The 20,888-nt window shown below is 54.6% G+C and overlaps 1 protein-coding gene across 3 annotated transcripts; it reads right to left on the bottom strand.

Moving 5' to 3' along the window:
* Nucleotides 1-3,029: 3,029 nt before the first annotated feature.
* Nucleotides 3,030-20,196, bottom strand: TNNT1 (troponin T1, slow skeletal type). 3 transcript variants are annotated; one of them, XM_063615460.1, is made up of 15 exons: nucleotides 19,364-19,557; nucleotides 18,910-18,985; nucleotides 17,754-17,796; nucleotides 17,636-17,649; nucleotides 17,309-17,335; nucleotides 17,072-17,104; nucleotides 16,195-16,216; nucleotides 12,306-12,369; nucleotides 11,638-11,754; nucleotides 11,335-11,412; nucleotides 8,154-8,267; nucleotides 7,686-7,795; nucleotides 4,274-4,364; nucleotides 4,091-4,131; nucleotides 3,030-3,159 (listed from the first exon to the last, which is right to left on the bottom strand). In XM_063615460.1, the coding sequence occupies exons 3-15, from the start codon at nucleotides 17,783-17,785 to the stop codon at nucleotides 3,114-3,116; spliced, it is 789 nt and encodes a 262-aa protein (XP_063471530.1). In that variant the 5' UTR covers nucleotides 17,786-17,796; nucleotides 18,910-18,985; nucleotides 19,364-19,557; the 3' UTR covers nucleotides 3,030-3,113. The 3 variants fall into 3 exon arrangements, with proteins under 3 accessions (XP_063471530.1, XP_055094167.1, XP_055094168.1); XM_055238192.2 differs by lacking the exons at nucleotides 18,910-18,985; nucleotides 19,364-19,557 and adding an exon at nucleotides 20,056-20,196; XM_055238193.2 differs by lacking the exons at nucleotides 17,072-17,104; nucleotides 18,910-18,985; nucleotides 19,364-19,557 and adding an exon at nucleotides 20,056-20,196.
* Between the last annotated feature and the right edge of the window lie 692 nt (nucleotides 20,197-20,888).

The following is a 20,888-nucleotide window of genomic DNA, read 5'->3' as shown; positions in this document are numbered from 1 at the left end:
AAAGAAATCAACTATTGTCAGCCAGGCAAAGTGGCTCACACCTGCAATCCCAGCATTTTGAGAGTTTGAAGTGGGAAGACTGCTTGAGCCCAGGAGGTTGAGGCTGCAGTGAGCTGTGATTGCACCACTGCACTCTAGCCTGGGTGACAGTGAGACCCTGTCTCAAAAAAAGAAGAAGGCTGGGCGCAGTGGCTCACGCCTGTAATCCCAGCACTTTGGGAGGCCGAGGTGGGCGGATCATGACGTCAGGAGATCAAGACCATCCTGGCCAACATGGTGAAACCCCGTCTCTACTAAAAATAAAAAATAAAAAAAAATTAGCTGGGTGTGGTGGCACGGGCCTGTAATCCCAGGTACTCGGGAGGCTGAGGCAGGAGAATCGCTTGAACTAGGGAGTCGGAGGTTGCAATGAGCTGAGATTGTGCCACTGCACTCCAGCCTGGTGACAGAGCGAGACTCCATCTCAAAAAAAAAAAAAAAAAAAAAAGGAAATAATTAAAAAAAAGAAAGAAAAATAAAAAGAAATCAACTGTTGTCTTGGTCCATTTGGGCTGCTCTAACAGAACAACCAACACCTGGTAATTTACAAACAATCCAAATGTATTGTTCACAGTTCTGTAGGCTGGGAAGGCCAAGATCAGGGCGCCAGGAGACTCAGTGTGGAGTGAGGGTCTGCTCTCTGCTTCACAGATGGTGCCTTCTTGCTGTGTCCTCACACAGCCAAAGGGGCAAGGGGCTCCCTCAAGCCTCTTTTATAAGCACATTAACCCCATTTGTGCCTTCATGACCTAGTCACTCCTAATCTGCCTTCATGACCTAATCACTCCTAAAGTCCCATGTAATACTACTGCATTCATGATCAGGTTTCAACATGTAAACTTTGGGGGGATACATACATTCAAAGCATAGCAACTGTCTGGTTATTTGGGATTTAGGGCCCAGTGGCCAGACCCGCATGGTCACTAATAGACATCCCAAATGCAAAGTCAGAAAGGCAGAACAGCAAACAATACTTATTAATTTGTCACTGAGCCGATTCTCCCATACGAAACTTTACGTGTCACTTTTTAAATTTACTTTTGCAGTGTGTGTGTGTGTGATGGAGTCTTGCTCTGTTGCCCAGGCTGGAGTGCAGTGGTGTGATCTTGGCTCACTGCAACCTCCCCAGTTCAAGCGATTCTCCTGCCTCAGCCTCCTGAGTAGCTGGGATTACAGGCACCACTACGCCCAGCTAATTTTTTTTTCTTTTTTTGTGTGATTCAGTAGAGATAGGGTTTCCTGGAGTTGGCCAGGCTGGTCACAAACTCCTGACCTCAAGAGATCCTCCCACCTCGAGCTTGCAGTGAGCCAAGATCGCGCCACTGCACTCCAGCCTGGGTGACAGAACGAGACTCTGTCTAAAAAAAAAAAAAAAACAGATCCTCCCGCCTCTGCCTCCCAAAGTTCTGGGATTACAAGCAGGAGTCACCTCGCTTGGCCTGCTTTTGAATTTCTTAATTTGGATATATTTCACATATCATAAGATGTGCCACCTAAAGTACAATTCTACAATTCAGAGTTTTTCAGTGTATTCACAGGTTGTGCAACCATCACCACTATCTAATTCCAGAACATGTTCGTCATCGAGAAAGAAATGCCATTCTCTTTAGCCGTCATCTCTACCTACCATCCATTCCCCAGCCCTTCCAAAACACGAACCTCCTTCCTACTTCTGTGGATTTGCCTATTCTAGAAAATTCATGTAAGTGGAATCATATAATATGTGCTCTTTGATGTCTGGTTCCTTTCGCTTAGTATGTTTTCAAGGTTCGTGCATGTCACACCACGTCAGTACTTCATTCCTTTCCGTGGCTAAACATTCCACTGTGTGGATGAACCAACGTATGTTTATCCATTCATCAGTTAATGAACATTTGAGTCGCTTCTGCCTTTCGGCTATTATGAAAAACCAGCGGTGGGCCAGGCGCAGTGGCTCACGGCTGTAATCCCAGCACTTTGGGAGGCTGAGGCAGGCAGATCACTTGAGGTCAGGAGTTCGAGACCAGCCTGGCCAACATGGTAAAATCCCGTCTCTACTAAAAACACGAAAATTAGCTGGCGTGGTGGCAGTCGCCTGTAGTCCCAGCTACTCGGGAGGCTGAAGCAGAATTGCTTGAACCCGGGAGGTGGAGGTTGCGGTGAGCCAAGATCTTGCCATTGCACTCCAGCCTGGGTGACAGAGTGAGACTCTGTCTCAAAAAAAAAAAAAAAAAAAGCTGGGCGTGGTGGCTCACACCTGTAATCCCAGCACTTTGGGAGGCCGAGGCAGGTGGATCCCCTGAGGTCAGGAGTTTGAGACCAGCCTGACCAATATGGTGAAACCCTGTCTCTATTAAAAATACAAAAATTAGCCAAGCATGGTGGCGGGCACCTGTAGTCCCAGCTGCTAGGGAGGCTGAGACAGGAAAATTGCTTGAACCTGGGAGGTGGAGGTTGCAGTGAGCTGAGATCATGCCACTGCACTCCAGGCTCGGTGACAGAGCAAGACTCCATCTCAAAAAAAAAAAAAAAAAAAAAAATGCTGCGGCCGGTGCAGTGATTCATGCCTAAAATCCCAACACTTTCAGAGGCGGTTGTGGGAGGATCACTGAGCCCAGGAATTCAAGGCTGCAGTGAGCCATGATCACGCCTCTGCACTGCAGCCTGGGCGACAGAGCAAGACCCTGTCTCTAAAAATTAAAAATAAAAATGCTATTATGAACATTCATGTACAAGCGTTTGTGTGGACAAAGGTTCTTGGTTTTCTTGGACATACGTCTAGGAGGGGAACTGCTGGGTCCTGCGGAAACGCTTTCGCTTGTTGAGGAACCGCCAGGTTGCTTGCAAAGCTGTTGCATTTTCCATTCCCACCAGCAGCGTGCGAAGGTTCAGCCTGCCGTACTTTAATGACTATTGGTGACACTCTTTCAAGCAACTTGTTGGTAATAAGAAGTCAATTAACCAGGAGAGACCAGCTGCATATCAACCATAACAACATCAGAGAACCCAGGTGTCTGAGGGGAGCATTTATTTCAAGCTACCAATGGGACAAACACTCCCAGGCTTCCCAGGTGCCACTGTCCGGGGCGGCATCCTCACTTCCAACGGCCTCCAACGCGGCCCTTCCCTGCCCCCTTCCGGCTGTAGAAGAACGAGGTGGTATCAGGAAAAAGGGGCCCCTCCAGTCTCTGAAATGGGCCCCAGGCCCTCAATTCAGGAAGCCCATCCCCCAAAATATTAGCCCTCCCTGCCCAGAGGAAGCAGTGAGCAAAACAACTGTCATCTCTTTTGGGTTCTATGACTGGGGGGCAGTGGCTGGTGGTCAAAGACCTCACTGACATGTGGGAGCTGATATTTGGGGGTGAGTGCTGGGTGTTCATGGGGCAGTTGATGAATGTTTGAGTCAGGGGCCAGGGTGGGGGGAGGAAGGGTTGGGTGATCTGGGCATGGGTGGGTAACATGCAGGAATGGCCGGGGTGAAAGAGACAGGAAATGGGAGAAGAGGAGAAGGGAGAGGGAGAGGAGGAAGGAAGGAAGAGATCAGTCGAGAAACAGAGAGACAGATTCAGGGAAGACCCTCTCGGCTGGGCGCAGTGGCTCACGCCTGTAATCCCAGCACTTTAGGAGGCCAAGGCGGGCGGATCACGAGGTCAGGAGTTCGAGACCAGCCTGACCAACATGGTGAAACCCCGTCTCTACTAAAAATACAAAAATTAGCTGCACTTGGTGGCGCGCACCTGTAATCCCAGCTACTCAGGGGGCTGAGGCAGGAGAATCGCTTGAACCCGGGGAGACGGAAGTTGCAGTGAGCTGAGATCACTCCACTGCACTCCAGCCTGGGTGACAGAGCGAGACTCTGTCTCAATAAAAAAAAAAAAAGAAAGAAAAAGAAAAAGGGACTGAGACCCAGGATTCCGAGAGCAGAGAGAGGAGGACAAAGAAGGAAGGACAAAGAGAAAGGGGCAGAAACTCAGAGGCAGTGAGGGATGGAGCCCACAGAGGGAGGGAAAGAGAGGCCTGAGAGTCAGCGGGAGGGTGGGGACAAGAGCAAGCTTGAGACGGTCACACTCACAACTTCTGGGCGTGGCTGATGCGGTTGTACAGCACGTTGATCTGCGGAGGCAGAAGGCAGATGCTGGGACAGCCGGTGGGGACGTGGGGACGTGGGGACGGGCCACCCACCCCTGCCTGGAGCTTGCTGGTCCCTCCCAGCCCAGCCCTGCCCTCCCTCCCTCCCTGCGGAGTTGGGTCTCACCTCATATTTCTGCTGTTTCAGCTTCGCCATCAGGTCAAACTTCTCAGACTCTAGCTGGTGGATCCAGTCCGATAGCTCCTGGGCTTTCTCCCTGGCAGGGCAGGAGGGCTGTGATGGAGGGAGCCAGGCAGGCCGGGCCTAGGCCCAGGGACGGAGAGGAACTTGGGCCCAGAGAGGTTGTGGGGACCACCCAAAGCCACACAGCGAGACTGTGAGTTCAGCATTGTCGGCACCATTTTGTTAATATTTGAGGCCGAGAGTTTTAAAATCTGTGCCCACTTTCTCCATATCCAAGCTGGAGATCTTGCATTTCCCAAGGGGAGAGAAGGGTGTCATGATTAGGAGACCAGGCTCAGCGGCTCATGCCTGTAATCTCAGCACTTTGGGAGGCAGAGGCTGGCAGATCACTTGAGCCCAGGAGTTCAAGACCAGCCTGGGCAACATAGAGAGACCCCATCTCTGCTAAAAATAATTAAAAAAAAAAAAAATAGCCAGGCAGGGTGTTTCCGGCTACTCGGGAGGCTGAGGCAGAAGGAACCTGGGAGGTCAAAACTGCAGTGAGCTCTGATTGCACCACTGTATTCCTGCCTGGCAACAGAACAAGACAAAAGAAAGGAAGGGAAAGGAGAAAGGAAAGTGGGGAGGGGAGGGGAGGAGAGGGGAGGGGAGGAGAGGGGAGGGGAGGGGAGGAGGGGGGAGGGGAGGGGAGGAGGGGGGAGGGGAGGAGAGGAGAGGGGAGGGGAGGAGAGGGGAGGGGAGGAGAGGGGAGGGGAGGAGAGGGGAGGGGAGGGGAGGAGAGGAGAGGGGAGGGGAGGAGAGGAGAGGGGAGGGGAGGAGAGGAGAGGGGAGGGGAGGGGAGGGGAGGGGAGGAGAGGGGAGGAGAGGGGAGGGGAGGAGAGGGGAGGGGAGGAGAGGGGAGGAGAGGAGAGGGGAGGGGAGGAGAGGGGAGGGGAGGAGAGGGGAGGAGAGGGGAGGGGAGGGGAGGGGAAGGGAGGGGAGGAGAGGGGAGGAGAGGGGAGGGGAGAAGAGGAGAGGAGAGGAGAGGGGAGGGGAGGAGAGGACAGGGGAGGGGAGGGGAGGGGAGGAGAGGGGAGGAGAGGAGAGGGGAGGAGAGGACAGGGGAGGGGAGGGGAGAAAAGGGGAGGGGAGGAGAGAGGGGAAAGAAAAGGAAGAAAGAAAAGAGCAAGCCCAGGCTCTGCAGTTAGAAGCCCCTGGTTCAAATCCTAGCCATGCCATTCTCTGGTTTATGAATATGTCACGTGACTTCCTTTAGACTCCGGTTTCCTTCTCTGGAAAATATGGAAATAAAACTGTAGAAGAGATGGCTGCTTGCCTACCTGTTAGCCCTTCTCCCTTTCTTCTAGAAATAGAATCTTGTGCATTAGACTGAGTTGAAAAACTACTTTTCCCAATCTCCCTTGCAGGTAGGGGTGGCTACTCAGACGAAAGTAGGCCATTGGGTGGGGCTTCCAAAAAAGACTGTGGCTCTTCTCTTGTATCTTCTTTCTGCTGCTTGGATCATCAGTGTGATGGCTAGAGCTCTAGCAGCTATATTGGACTAAGTGATTTTGAGGATGGAAATATTGGGCTAAAAGTAGTGAGTGCAGCAGAAAAAATAGGAGTCTGGGTCTCTGATTTTGTAGAATTGCCATACCAGCCCTGGACTAAAACCTACCTTTCCTTTCTTCCTTCTTTTCTTTCTTTCTATTTTTTTTTTTTTTTTTTTTTTTGATAGGGACTCACTTTGTCACCCAGGCTGGAGTGCAGTGACACCATCACAGCTCACTGCAGTCTCAACCTCTCAGGCTCTAGTGATCCTGTCACCTCAGCCTTTTCTTTTTTTTTTTTTTTTTTAAGACAGAGTTTCGCTCATGTCACCCAGGCTAGAGTGCAGTGGTGCCATGTCGGCTCACTGCAACCTCCGCCTCCTGGGTTCAGTGATTCTCCTGCCTCAGCCTCCAGAGTAGCTGGGATTACAGGCGCCTGCCACCACGCCCGGCTAATTTTTGTATTTTTAGTAGAGATGGGATTTCATCATATTGGTCAGGCTGCTCTCCTGACCTCAGGTGATCTGCCCACCTCAGCCTCCCAAAGTGCTGGGATTACATGTGTGAGCCACCGCGCCCGGCCAACAATACTTTACATGCATCATGTGCACAGGAAGGAAGGCCCACAGTGCCCCCAGAGGGCTTCCAGGAGCCTGCTGTGCACATCCTTTCCGGTCTCCACACTCAGTGTCCTCACACGGGTAGTTTGAAAGGAGCGAGGTGGAAGTATTTACACCACGGGAATGGGCATGTGCTAAATCTAGACATTTTGCCCCCTGGAGAGCAGCTGTTAAACATTTACCATCAAGCCACTTTACACCACAGTAGCAAAGAGTATGGACTCAATATTGCACCAGACTGCCTGGGTTCAAATCCCAGCTCTTCCACTTGCTAGCTGTGCAACCCTGGAAGGGTTACTTAACCTCTCTGTGCCTCAGGTTCCTCACTATTAACACAGGGATAATAATAGTATCTACCTCACCAGGTTATAAACCCTCCATAGAAAGGTGCTGCTGTAATTATTATTTTTCTAAGGATGGGGTCTCACTACATTGCCCAGGCTGGTCTCCAACTGCTGGCCTCAAGCAATCCTCCCATCTTAGCCTCCCAAAGTGCTGGAATTACAGGCATGAGCCACCAGGCCCAGCCTGTAATTATTATTACTATCTCACTGCCCTTTCACAGCTCTGTGAGGTCGATTTTGTGATTATATCCTCGTTCTGCCAATGAGGAATGGGAGCCCCAGAGAAGTCAGACAATGTGCGCAAGATCACAAAGTGGCCGGCAGAGCTGGCACTGAGCCCTGGGCAGGGGCTTTTGGTACAAGTGGCAAACCCGATCACTGCGCCACTCTGGGGTGGTTGAAGTTTCTGAGCCACAGCCCGGGACAGAGAACATGGAGATACAGGCAGGCTCCTGAAGGCAAACCCCCACCAGCCTGCCGTCCTGTGGCTTATCATGAGAGGCAGGCTGTCTTGGCTATAGATGCGAGGGACTCAGCTGGAAAATTCTCACCCGCATTCCTGGCTTGAATTTAGGTGAAAGGCATAGCCCATCCTGAGCTCCAGGGCACATCACAGAGTTAACAAAATCTCCTAAATTGAGGGGAGGGAAGTCATCTTGTCTGGCTTCCTTGGTAACACCTGTCAGATGCTACAGGCCACAGCAGCCACGGAAAGTGGGTTCAGTGACATGTTTCACAGAGAAGGCAGCAGAGGCCCAGAGAGGGGACGCCACTTGCCCAAAGTCACACAGCACCGGAGCTGAGACCTGGAGTATCTGCCCACCCAGATCTGGGTGTGAGCTTCTTTATCCCCCTGTCTCATACCCAGGCCCCTGCACCCCGAGCCCCCCACAGCACCTACCGGAGCTGTTCCTCCCCCATGTAGTCAATGTCCAGAGGCTTCTTACGCTCAGAGAGGATGCGCAGCTTCATCTCCCGCCCTGTCTGCCGCTTACCACGCTTCTGTTCTGCCTGAGGGTTGGGGAGGCAGTACAGTAAACTGGGGGTCACATCCCACAGACCACCCCCGTGTCGGCACCCACAGGTCAGATCCCACAGACCATTTCCATGTTGGGACCACAGGTCTCTGCACCCCAGGCCCTTCTCCTTCAGACCTAGGAGTCCAGCCCACTCCCTCCTCCCTCAGATCCAGGAGGAGTCCAGACCCCAGCCCCTCCTCCCTCAGACTCAGGCATCCAGGCCCCAGCCCCTCCTCCCTCAGGCCCAGGAGTCCAGACCCCAGCCCCTCCTCCCTCAGACCCAGGAGTCCAGGCCTCCAGCCTCTCCCCCACTCAGAACTCAGACCTCAGACTCTTGCAGGCTGACTCACCTTGACCAGGTAGCCACCGAAATGGGCCCCCATGTTGGACAGCACCTTCTTTTTCTTGGCATCATCCTCTGCCCGCTTCTTGGCCTCTTCCTCTTCCTTCCTCATCTTCTCCTCCTGTGGGAAGTAAGGGGTTAGCCTCATGGACTCCCCTCTAGGACTGAGGGAGGAGGGCCCTGGGATGTGGAACTGGGGCACAGGGATCAGCAGGCCCAGTGCCCCAGAGGCCACTGGGACATCAGAACCAGGAGAAATGCAGGTATCCCCTCCCGGCCCTGCCAGGTCTCCCCGTGTAACCACCTGCAAGTCCCTTCCCCTCCCTGTGTCTTTCTTTTTCTTTTTGAGACGGACTCTTGCTCTGTCGCTCAGGCTGGAGTGCAGTGGTGCGATCTTGGCTCACTGCAACCTCCGCCTCCTGGGTTCAAGCAATGCTCCAGCCTCAGCCTCCTGAGTAGCTGGGATTACAGGCACCCGCCACTGCGCCCAACTAATTTTTATATATATTTTTTTTTTTTTGAAACGGAGTCTCGCTCTGTCGCCCAGGCTGGAGTGCAGTGGCGCAATCTCGGCTCACTGCAAGCTCTGCCTCCCGGGTTCATGCCATTCTCCTGCCTCAGCCTCTCTGAGTAGCTGGGACTACAGGCGCCCGCCACCACGCCCGGCTAATTTTTTTTGTATTTTTAGTAGAGATGGGGTTTCACCTGGTCTCGATCTCCTGACCTCGTGATCCGCCCGCCTCGGCCTCCCAAAGTGCTGGGATTACAAGCGTGAGCCACTACGCCCGGCCAATTTTTATATTTTTAGTAGAGACGCAGTTTCACCATGTTGGCCAGGCTGGTCTCAAACTCCTGACCTCAAGTGATCCGCCCGCCTCGGCCTCCCAGAGTGCTGGCATTACAGGCGTGAGCCACCGCACCCGGCCCCCCTCTCTGGGTCTTAATATCCTCCCAGAAAAAATCGAAATGAAGGAGAAGAAGAAATGGCTGCTTTTTCTGCACGTCTCCAACCTGAAATAGCTGATAGTGAACTCTGCTGTGTGACCTCACTCCAGATGTTCAGCCTGTCTGGGCCGCAGTCGCCCTTAGTCTCAGGAGATGAGAATGTCTGTTTTAAGGGGGTCAAGGAAAGTAACTGGTGATAAGGCCAGGGACTGGGGAGATTAAAGAGGCGGATGGCCTTGAGCCTGAGGAAGGGGTTCTGGGATATTTAGGGAAGGCATTACGACATTCGAGAAACTCTTCACTGCATGTTCCAGAAACAGTGGCTTGTCCAGGCTGAGCCGCCTCTCCTTATGGTGGACATGAGGCTTTTTGGTACACCCAGGACTCCGGACCTGAATTCATTTCCTTTCCTTTTTTGAGATGGAGTCTCCCTCTGTCACTCAGGCTGGAGTGCAGTGGTGCAATCTCTGCTCTGTTCACTGCAACCCCACCTCCTGGGTTCGAGTGATTCTCCTGCCTCAGCCTCCCAAGTAACTGGGATTACAGACATGTGCCACCATGATCAGCTAATTTTTGTATTTTTAGTAGAGACAGGGTTTCACCATGTTGGCCACACTGGTCTCGAACTCCTGGCCTCAAGTGATCCACTTGTCTCGGTCTCCCAAAGTGCTGGGATTACAGGCGTGAGCCACTGCGCCCAACCTTAGTTTCCTATCACTGCTATAATTTGCAAACTTAGTGGCAGAAAAACAATGCAAGTTTACTATCTTACAGTTCTGCAGATCAGACATCTGAAATTGGTCCCCCTCGGCTAGAATCAAGTTGTGAAGAGAACCAATTTATTCTGGAGGTTCTAGGGGAGAATTCATTCCCTTCCCTTTTCCAGCTGCTGCCTGCATGTCTGGGCCCATGGCCCTTCCTTCATCCTCAGAGGCAGCCATGTAGCATCTTCAAATCTCTCAGTCTGACCCTCTGGCCTTCCTCTTATAAGGACGCTTGTGATGATCTTGCCCTTCCCCATAGATAATCCAGAACAACCTTCCCATCTCAAGATCTTTAACTTAATCACATCTGCAAAATCCCCTTCACAGCTGGGTGACGGGCAGATGGCTTGTGCCTGTAATCCCAGCTACTCAGGAGGCTGAGGCAGGAGTTTGGGAACAACGTGGGCAACATAGAAAGACCCTATCTCAATAAAAATAAAAATAATAATGGTAATAATAATGATGATGATAGCCAGGCACGGTGGCTCACGCCTGTAATCCCAGCACTTTGGGAGGCCAAGGGGGTGGATCACCTGAGGTCAGGAGTTCAAGACCAGCCTGAACCAACATGCAGAAATCTCATTTCTACTAAAAATACAAAAATTAGCAGAGCCTGGTGGCAGGTGCCTGTAATCCCAGCTACTCAGGAGGCTGAGGCAGGGGAATTGCTTGAACCAGGAGGCGGAGGTTGCAGTGAGCTGAGATCGCGCCACTGTACTCCAGCCTGGGTGACAGAGCAAGACTGTCTCAGAGAAAAGAAAAAAAAAAGGAAAAAGAAGAAAATGGAGAATCCAGGCCAGGAAGGATGGCTCATGCCTGTCATCCCAGCACTTTGGGAGGCCAAGGCAGGTGGATTGCTTGAGCTTAGGAGTTGAAGACCAGCCTGGACAACATGGCAAAATGCTGTTTCTACAAAAAATAAAAAAATAAAAAAAAACTAGTGCGGCAGAGTGGCGCAGCCTGTAGTTCCAGCGACTCTGGAGGCCCAGGTGGGAAAATCATTTGAGCCCGGGAGGTCCTAGTTGTAGTGAGCTAGGATCACACCACTGCACTTCAGCCTGGGTGACAGAGCAAGACCCTATCTCCAAATAAATAAATAAAAAATAATGATAATAGGCCGGATGCGGTGGCTCACACCTGTAATCCCAGCACTTTGGAAGGCTGAGGTGGGCAGAAGATCAAGACCATCCTGGCCAACACGGTGACACCCCATCTCTACTAAAAATACAAAAATTAGCCGGGTGTGGTAGCGGGCACCTGTAGTCCCAGCTACTCGGGAGGCTGAGGCAGGAGAATCGCTGGAACCTGGAAGGCGGAGGTTACAGTGAGCTGAGATTGCGCCACTGCACTCCAGCCTGGGTGACAGAGCGAGACTCCGTTTCAAATAATATTAATAATAGTAATAATAATAATAACAACAAAATGGGCATCCGGCTGAAGAAGTAGCATTTGGGATCTCAGGGCAGGGGAGGCACCCACCGCCAGCTTAGCCTGACGTTCACGTTCCTTCTCAGTTCTGAAGCGCTGTTGCTCGGCTCTCTCTGATCGGCGCCGCTCCTGGGAAATGGAGAAGCATAAGGGGGTGCAGGGACGTACCCCCAGTCATCCTTCCCCAGAGTAGGCTAATAAACAGGTTGGAGTGTGGCCACCGACTTGGGTGAATTCCCGAAAGCCTAAGGCTCAGCTCTGTACTAGAAGGAAAACTATTATCTGCCTCTCCCAAGATGCAAGGGATCCACGTGGAGGGAGGAAGACTGGGGGGATCCCGGACTCTCGGCTCACAATTCGCTCTTTCAAGGCAACCAGCTCCTCTTCCTCCTTCTTCCGCTGCTCGAAATGGACATCGATGAGCGTCTGCAGCTCCAGCAGGTCTTTCTCCATGCGCTTGCGGTGGATGTCCTGCAGGACACATGGGGAGCCCGTCCTAGGAGACCTTGGAGGGGGCAGCAGCCTCCCAGCACCTCCCCCATGCAGGATGGTGAACTGGACCGTTTCCCAGGACGCTATCCAGCAGGTGGCAGCAATGCCTCGTGTTTGACACTAATCAGCTCTTCCAAGGACAGGCTTCCCAAAGACGGGAGTGGGGAATGGGGACCGGCGCTTTCTTTTTTTTTTCCTCCCGGGCTGGAGTGAAATGGCGCGATCTTGGCTCACCGCAACCTCCGCCTCCCAGGTTCAAGCGATTTTCCTGCCTCAGCCTACCGAGTAGCTGGGATTACAGACGCCTGCGACCACGCCCGGCTAATTTTTGTATTTTTAGTAGAGATGAGGTTTCGCCATGTTGGCCAGGCTGGTCTCGAACTCCTGACCTTAGGTGGGTCACCTCAGCCTCCCAAAGTGCTGGGATGACAGGCGTGAGGCACCGCGGCCGGCCGGCGCCTTTCCATGATTGGCACAAAGGCCTCTTAAAGACTAGCAACTGCACCTGGGGAGGGGTCTCTGTCACGTACATCGAAGTCAACGCGCTCCCCTTCTGGGATCTTTGGCGGGATCAAAGGAGGCACCACGGGGCGGCTGAGTGGACAGAAACAGAGAGACCATGAGTGGCCGGACCTCCCTGAGCCACCTCCCACCTCCGAGATGCGCTGTCCAGTGAGGTAGCCGCCAGCTCTGGGAGAATCCTGAACGTGGAGGGTCCCAGCTGAGGCAGGTTGTCAGTGAAACACACAAAAGAAGGTAAAATACCTCACTAATCATGTTTTTTTGGTTGTTGGTGGGTGTTTTTTGGGTTTTGTTTTTGTTTTTTTTTTTTTTTTTTGACGGAGTCTTGCTCTGTCGCCCAGGCTGGAGTGCAGTGGTGCCACCTCGGCTCACTGCAAGCTCCGCCTCCGGGGTTCACGCCATTCTCCTGCCTCAGCCTCCCGAGTAGCTGGGACTACAGGTGCCCGTCACCGCGCCCGGCTAATTTTTCTGTATTTTTAGTAGAGACGGGGTGTGTTAGCCAGGATGGTCTCAATCTCTTGACCTTGTGATCCACCTGCCTCGGGCCTCCCAAAGTGCTGGGATTATAGGCGTGAGCCACCGTGCCCAGCACTAATCATGCTTTATACTGATTACATGTTGAAATGATAAAACTTTATATGATGGGTTAAAAAAACTGTGCTATGAAAATTAATTTTTCCTATATTGTTGTACTTTAAAAAATATGCCTAGTAAGAATTTTTTTTTTTTTTTTTTGAGACAGAGTCTCACTCTGTCACCCAGGCTGGAGTGCAATGGCGCCATCTCTGCTCACCACAACCTCTGCCTCCCGGATTCAAGCGATTATCCTGCCACAGCTTCCCGAGTAGTTGAGATTACAGGCGCCTGCCACCACGCCTGGGTAATTTTTGTATTTTTAGTAGAGATGGGGTTTCACCATGCTGGCCAAGCTGGTCTTGAACTCCCGACCTCAGGCGATCTGCCTGCCTCAGCCTCCCAAAGTGCTGGGATTACAGGCAGGAGCCCCCGCGCCCAGCCATTTTTAAATTTTTTGTATAGATGGCGTTTCACAGGCCAGGTGCAGTGGCTCACGCCTGTAATCCTAGCACTTTGGGAGGCCAAGGCGGGTGAATCACTTGAGGTCAGGAGTTCAAAACCAGCTTGGCCATCATGGTGAAACCCCATCTCTACTAGAAATACAAAAAAAAAAAAAAAAATTAGCTGGGCAAGGTGGTGCGTGCCTATTATCCCTGATACTCAGGAGGCTGAGGCAGAAGAATCGCTTGAACCCGGGAGGCAGAGATTGCAGTGAGCCAAGATCGTGCCATCGCACTCCAGCCTGGGTGACAGAGGGAGATTCCATCTCAAAAAAAAAAAAAAAAAAAAAGAGAGATGGCGTTTCACTATGTTGTCCAGGGTGGTCTTGAACTTCTCAGCTCATGTGATCCTCCCGCCTCAGCCTCCCAGAGTGCTGGGACTACAGGCGTGAGCCACCGCGCCCAGCCTTTAGTAAGAAATTGTAAGTGACGTGTGGCTTGCCATCTATTTCTATTGGGTGGTGCCCTCTGAGGCTCAGCTCTCAGCCTGCTCTGATTTCCTGCCACTTCCTTGGAATTCTCTTTTCTGGGTTTCTGAGACAGTGAAGAGCGATTCCAAGATGAAGGGGACAGGACTTAGGGGATGCTGGGCAAGGGGAGGGAGGAGGTGAGGACAATCCCCAAGGGTCTCTGGGCCCGGGAGCCAAGTGCACAGCGGGGCCGCCATCTCCATCCTGGAAAAGTCGATAAGCTCCATCAGGGCGCCATGTGTGGGAAGAAAATATGGCTTACCATATTCTACAGGAATAAATGCGGGCTTGCCTCCCACCCCCTGGCTGTTCCTTCCCTATCTCCTGGCCCCCCACAGCCCCGTGAGATGCCAGTGAGCTTTCCTTTTCCCTTTTCTCATCATCAATGCCATTCACTCCAATGACTTCAGGTATCATCAACTGCTGAGGACTCGCCAACTGTCTCTGGTCCAGACTCTCTCCTAAGCCCCAGACTCAAGCTAACAGGTGTCTCCTGAACTTTTCCCACCTTCCCACACATGACGTCCTGATGGGGCTCACCAACTTCTCCGAGAAGGAGATGGCAGCCCCACTGTCCACTTCCTTCCCCAGCCCAACCCCTTCGGGGTTGTCCCCATTGCTTCCCTCCCCTTGCCCAACAATCCCCAAGTCCTGTCCCTTTGCCTTGGAATCCCTCTCAGTCCATTCCCCTACCCCACCCCACCCCACCCCTTTTTTTTGAGATGGAATTTCACTCTTGTTGCCCAGGCTGCCATGCAATGGCATGATCTTGACTCACTGCAACCTCTGCCTCCCGGTTCAAGCGATTCTCCCGCCTCAGCCTCCCAAATAGCTAGGATTACAGGTGCCCGCCACAATACCTGGCTAATTTTTTTGTAGTTTTAGTAGAGACAGAGTTTCACCATGTTGGCCGGGCTGGTCTCAAACTCCTGACTTCAGGTAATCCACCCCCCTCAGCCTCCCAAAATGCTGGAATTACAGGCATGAGCCACTGGGCCCGGCCCCATTCCCTTATTTTTATTTATGTTTTAGAGCCAGGGTCTTGCTCTGTTGCCCAGGCTGGAGTACAGTGGTGCAATCATAGCTCACTGCAGCCTCCAAATCCTGGGCTCAAACAATCCTCCTTCCTCAGCCTCCTGAGTAGCTGGAATCACAGGTGTGTGCCACTGTGCCCGGCTACTTTTTTAAAATTTTTTGTAGAGATGTGGGGGATCTCATTTTGTTACTTAGGCTGGTCTTGAACTCCTATCCTCAAGTGATCCTTCCACCTGCCGCTGCACAGGCAGAGGGCACAGTGCGTGCAGAGGCTCAGGGGTAGGAGCACAGGCATGGCTAAAGAAGCATGAAATGCTGTGTCTCTGTCAGTGGGGAAGGCAGATGCTGGAAAGGTCTGCTGGAGCCAGATGGGGAAGGCTTTGAATGCAGGCTAGTTGCTTTGACTTCGTCTTATGAGTAGTGGGGAGTTGAGAAAAGATTTTCAGCAGAGGAGGGGCGGGGTTAGCTCTGGTGTTAGAAAAGTCTCTCTGGAGTCATGGAGGAGGATGAGCCACAAGCTGTAGGCAGGGAGGCCAGAGAGGAGGCTGAGGTGATGGTAAAGGCGCGAGGGGAAGAGGGACCATTGGGTGGAAAGAAGGAAAGAGACTGGCTGGGCATGGTGGCTTGTGCCTGTAATCCCAGCACTTTGGGAGGCCGAGGTGGGAGAATTGCTTGAGGATAGGAGTTCGAGACCAGCCTAAGCAACATAGCAGGACCTCATCTCTACAAAAAGGAAAAAAAAAATAGCCAGGTGTGGTGGTGGCACATGCCTGTGGTCCCAGTTACTCGGGAGGCTGAGATGGGAGGATTGCTTGAGCCCAAGACGTTGAGGCAGTGGTCCAGGATTGGGTCACTGCACTCTAGCCTGGGTAACAGAGTGGAGACTATGACGACGACGATGAACAAGAAGGGGAAGGAGAAGGGGAAGGGGAAGGGGAAGGGGAAGGGGAAGAAGAGGAAGTGGAGGAGGAAGGAGGAGGGAGAGGAGGGAGGAGGGGAGGGAGGAGGGAGAGGGGAAGGGGGAGGAGGGAGAGGGGAAGGGGGAGGAGGGAGAGGGGAAGGGGGAGGAGGGAGAGGGGAAGGGGGAGGAGGGAGAGGGGAAGGGGGAGGAGGGAGAGGGGAAGGGGGAGGAGGGAGGGGAAGGGGGAGGAGGGAGAGGGGAAGGGGAGGAGGGAGAGGAGGAGGAGGAGAAGAAATGTTGACTGCTGTTTCAATTTCCTCCCTCCATCTCTGCCTTTCTCACACCCTGTCTCTGGGGGTAGAGGGAATATTTAGGAAGATATATGACTGGGGCCCCCCACCTTGTAGGATCTCACCTTGGTTTGGGGCGTTCCTCTTCTGTTGGTGGTGGGGGATAAAAAGAGATAATTAGCAAGAGTTTAGAGGAGAGGGGCTAGGCGGCCTGACACACCCTGGGGAGGGACCCCCCCAAGCCTCGGCCCCCAGGAGCCCAGGGAAGGACTCTGGAGTCCAGTTCTGGAGGAGGGGGGATGGGGAGAAGAAAAGAGAGAAGGAAAGTCAGGGTGGCTGTAAAGGAGGAAGAGGGTCACACGCATCAGATATACATTCAGAACTGGTGTGGGGACCCCCCCACCCCCACTGTCTGCACACCCAGGAGTGCAAACCCCCAGACCTTTCTCTATTTATATGCCCAGAGCTCCTGCCCTCCTCCATTAGGACCTAGCAGTGCAGGGGGTCCCAACCTCTGTCTTCCTTCAGTGACCTCAGCGCTCTCTCTCCAGCTGGCCCCCTGCCCCCGCCACCCCCGACCTTGGAGACCCTGACTTCCAGCGCTAGCCTCCTCTGCAATCCTAAATTCCAAGCCCCAACCTTTGAATGTATATGGAGGAGAAAATAACAGACAAGGTTGGAGGCGAAGATAAAGGCGGGACGGGGTGGTGCTTCTCCGCAAACATCCAACCCTTCTATAAAGATTCCTCCAGACTGGGGAAGAAGGCTTGGGTGTCGGTCCCTTTAAGAAGGAAGGGAAAGGGTTAAAGCCACTGCGGGGCCATTTCCCTTCCCGGCCCCGAGAGGGCGCAGGAGCTCTCAGGGGCTTAAAGGACCGGGCCTGGGGGCGGGTTATGGGGGCGGAGGGAGGGAAGGGTGGTCTTGGAGGTTGGGGCCCGAGGATATCGGGGGTCCCCCCGGGCCCCCGACATCGGTCTCGGGAAGCGAAGCAGCCGCGGTTACCTGGCTCTGCCGCCGGCTCCGGCTCTTCGGGGGCTGGGGCGGGGAGGGAGGAGCAGCGAGGGTTTGGGGAGCGAGGGGGGAGCGGCCACGCCCGGGCGCGGGAGGGGAGAGAGGGGAGAGACGTGAGAGGCTGTTAGAGGACGGGGAGCCGAGGCCGTCGGGAGCCCCATCCCGCCCCCTCCTCCCGGGCCCAGCGTCCCCGCCCCCAGCTCCAGACCTGCGGAGTCCGGGACTCACCTTCCTCCTCCTCCTCCGCAGCCTCCTCTGGAGATGGGGGCACAGAAGAGAAGGCGTTAGGAGCTGGGGGAGGGGTGGGGGCAGTGGCCAGAGACCAGGGTTCCAGTCTCTGCTGGACGGGGGTCCCTCTGGCCTCGGCTGCGATGGGCACGTTCCCCCTGGCGGTGCAGGGATGGCGCGGGGAGACGCTCCAGACCCGGAGAGGGCGGGCGAGAGCCCGAGGGCTGAGCCGCCCCGTCCCCGCCAAAGTGCCACACTCCTCGCCTCCCCTCCCGAGAGCTCCTGGGGGTGTCCCAATCCCATAGGGCCGGCCCACTCCCTACTCACCTTCCGGCTGCTCCCTGCGGACGGGTGTAGGGAGAGAGGAGGGAGGGGAGAGTTAGACCTGGAGTGGGAGAGCCTCTCCACCACTGCACGCCCCATCCCCTCCCAGTGCAGCACTCACTCCTCATATTCCTGCTCCTCGGTGTCCGACATCCTGGTGCGGCCTAAGGACCAGAGAGAAGAGGCCCAGTGGGGTGGGGCCCCAAGGAGGGGGCGACCTAGACTCCTGGGTGTGAGAGAGGAGGGGCTGGGGGTCTGGACTCCTGGGTCTGAGGGAGGAGGGGCTGGGGGCCTGGACTCCTGGGTCTGAGGGAGGAGGGGCTGGGGACCTGGACTCCTGGGTCTGAGGGAGGAGGGGCTGGGGATCTGGACTCCTGGGTCTGAGGGAGGAGGGGCTGGGGGCCTGGACTCCTGGGTCTGAGGGAGGAGGGGCTGGGGTCTTGACTCCTGGGTCTGAGGGAGGAGGGGCTGGGGGTCTTGACTCCTGGGTCTGAGGGAGGAGGAGCTGGGGGCCTGGACTCCTGGATCTGAGGGAGGAGGGGCTGGGGGCCTGGACTCCTGGGTCTGAGGGAGGAGGGGCTGGGGGTGTGTGGGAGGGTGGGTGTGGATTCCTGAGACTGAGGGGGTTGTCCTGGACACCTGGGTCTGACGGGGGAGGGACTGGGGGTCTGGACTCCTGGGTCTGAGGTAGGTGGGGCCAGGGGCCTGGACGCCTGGGTCTGAGGGATGAGGGGCCGCGGTCCTGGATGCCTGGGTCTGAGGGAGGAGAGGCCAGAGGCTGGACACCTGGGTCTGAAGGAGGACGGGCTGGGGCCTGGACTCCTGGGTCTGAGGGAGGAGGGGCTGGGGCCTGGACTCCTGGGTCTGAGGGAGGAGGGCCTGGGGGCCTGGACTCCTGGGTCTGAGGGAGGAGGGGCTGGGGGCTTGGACTCCTGGGTCTGAGGGAGGAGGGGCCGCGGTCCTGGATGCCTGGGTCTGAAGGAGGACGGGCTGGGGCTTGGAATCCTGGGTCTGAGGAAGGAGGGGCTGGGGGCCTGGACTCCCAGGTCTGAGGGAGGAGGAGCTGGGGCCTGGACTCCTGGGTCTGAGGGAGGAGGAGGGGCTGGGGGCCTGGACTCCTGGGTCTGAGGGAGGAGGGGCCGCGGTCCTGGATGCCTGGGTCTGAGGGAGGAGGAGCTGGGGCCTGGACTCCTGGGTCTGAGGGAGGAGGGCTCAGGTCTGGACTCCTGGGTCTGAGGGAGGGGGCTGGCTGTCCTAAAGCATGCATGAGGACAGACCTTGGTAGGTGAGGCTGCAGACCCTGCCCCCTCAGCACAGCTGTCCTCTTTTGTCTTATGACAAGTCCATGGGAACCTGATCCAGTTGGGATTAGGAGGAGGCATTTGAGAAGGGACAGTGGCCTGAAGACAATAGCTGCCCCACCCCCAGGAGCTATTTTGGAGGGATGTCGTAGATGGTGAAACCGAGGACATTTCCTAAGAAGGGATTTGAGGAAGGGGGGCTTCTGGGAGAATTAGTCTCCCGCATCCCCTCTCCCACTCACCCCACCCCGCTGGCTGGTTTCCTCCCCACCTGTCTCCCCTTTCACCTTCCCATACATCATGCAGGGGGCAGGGGCATAAAGGGCACCTTCTGTCCGTAGACCTCACCCTGACCCCTACATTCTTAGACCTCAAAGTCTTTGAGACACCCTAGGCCACAGGGTGCCTAGCCCCAAATCCTAATACCCACAGATTCTGAGACCCCAATTTATGATGCCCGTGTTTCTGAGACCAGCAAGTCCTCATAGCTCTGGATTCTGAAATCCCAGTTCTTGATAGTTCAGATATGGGCCGGGACATCCGAAGACCACCCCCAGGTCTTGAGACCTCCTAAAATCTGAAACCTCAAGAATATGAGACCCCCAAAATCTTGATACCCAAACTCGGAGGCCCAGTTCATGACACCCCAGATAATGACACTCTAAGTTCTCATGCTATCACAATACCTCAGATTCCGAGGCCTCCACTCCCAAAACCCCAATTTCTTGAGGGATTCTGAGACCCCCCAATTCCTGATACCCTCAGAGTCTCAGGCCCCAAATCCTGACACCCAGATTGTTTGACCTCCAAGTCCAGATATCCCTGACTGATGAGATTTCCCCCAGATTCCCAGAACCCCAAGATCCTAGGAGGTTTTATTCTGGGACATCCAAGTCCTGGCAGCCCCGGGTTAGGGTTTATGTAACCCACAAATCCTAGTATTTTCCCCTCTATCCTGAGTCCCCCTAAAGTCTGAACCTCTCAAGTTCCCAGACTTCCAGTTGTATGCCCCACCTACCTCTGCACCATTTCTCCACACCCCACATCTTCCCCACCCGCCTCCTGCCCCCTCCCCCAAGGACACGGTTTTTGGAGACCACAGGGCCCCGCAGAGCCCCCTACCTAGGCTGCGTCTGAGATGCTGTGAATCTTGAGGCTGAGCCTTGCTGAGGGCACTGAAGCTCCGGGGAGTTTATAGCTGGAGGCTCGGCCCCGCCCCGAGGGGAGAGGGAGGGGGAGAGAATTCCTTTGCTCAAACACAAGCCTGGGAGTTCGGAGACAGCCCAGCTGCCCCTGGCTCCACACTCAGAGTCCAGAAGCCTCCGCGGGCCCCTCCCCAACTCCATGCCAACCCCATCTGCATGGCCCAGGAGCCCCGCCCCTGCTCCCACCCCACGTCCCAGGCTCCCATGGTGCTCCAACTACCTCCCTTATAACTCCCTGTGCTTTGACGTCCCCATGCCCGGCACACAGTAGGTCCTTGGAGGACCTACTAATGACAAATGGGCTGTAAGGAATGTTTCCTGTTTTCTTCTCCCTGTTCCCTCTTTCTATCTAGGTCTCTTTCTGGACCCCCATTTCTGTTGTCTCTGTGGCTCTCCATCTGTGTATCTCTGTGTGTCTGTCTCTACTTCTTAGTCTCCCCCTCTGTCTCTGTCCATCTTTTTGTCTCCCCATCCCCACCCCCACCCTGTTGTCTGCCACCAGGATTCCATCCTGATGACAACAAGCACTAAAGCCAGGAAGCAGGTGTGGGGAGGGGGAGGGGAGGGTGGGGTGTCAATTAGGGTGAAACCTACCCTCCCTCCCCTACCCTCCCTCCGTCCCCACCCTCCCCACCTCCATCTAACACTGATCTTTTTTGGTATCCCCCTCCCGCTTCTCAGCCAAGCCATGACCTTGAGTTCTAGGTTCAAGCCGGCCCTGGAGAGCAGGCTTCCTCGCCCTCCCCGCCT

This window comes from Symphalangus syndactylus, chromosome 13 (genome assembly GCF_028878055.3).
Source record: "Symphalangus syndactylus isolate Jambi chromosome 13, NHGRI_mSymSyn1-v2.1_pri, whole genome shotgun sequence".
Classification (NCBI taxonomy): Eukaryota; Metazoa; Chordata; class Mammalia; order Primates; family Hylobatidae; genus Symphalangus; species Symphalangus syndactylus.
The sequence above is the reverse complement of the archived record's forward strand: the minus strand, read 5'-3'. Positions and strand labels throughout refer to the sequence as shown.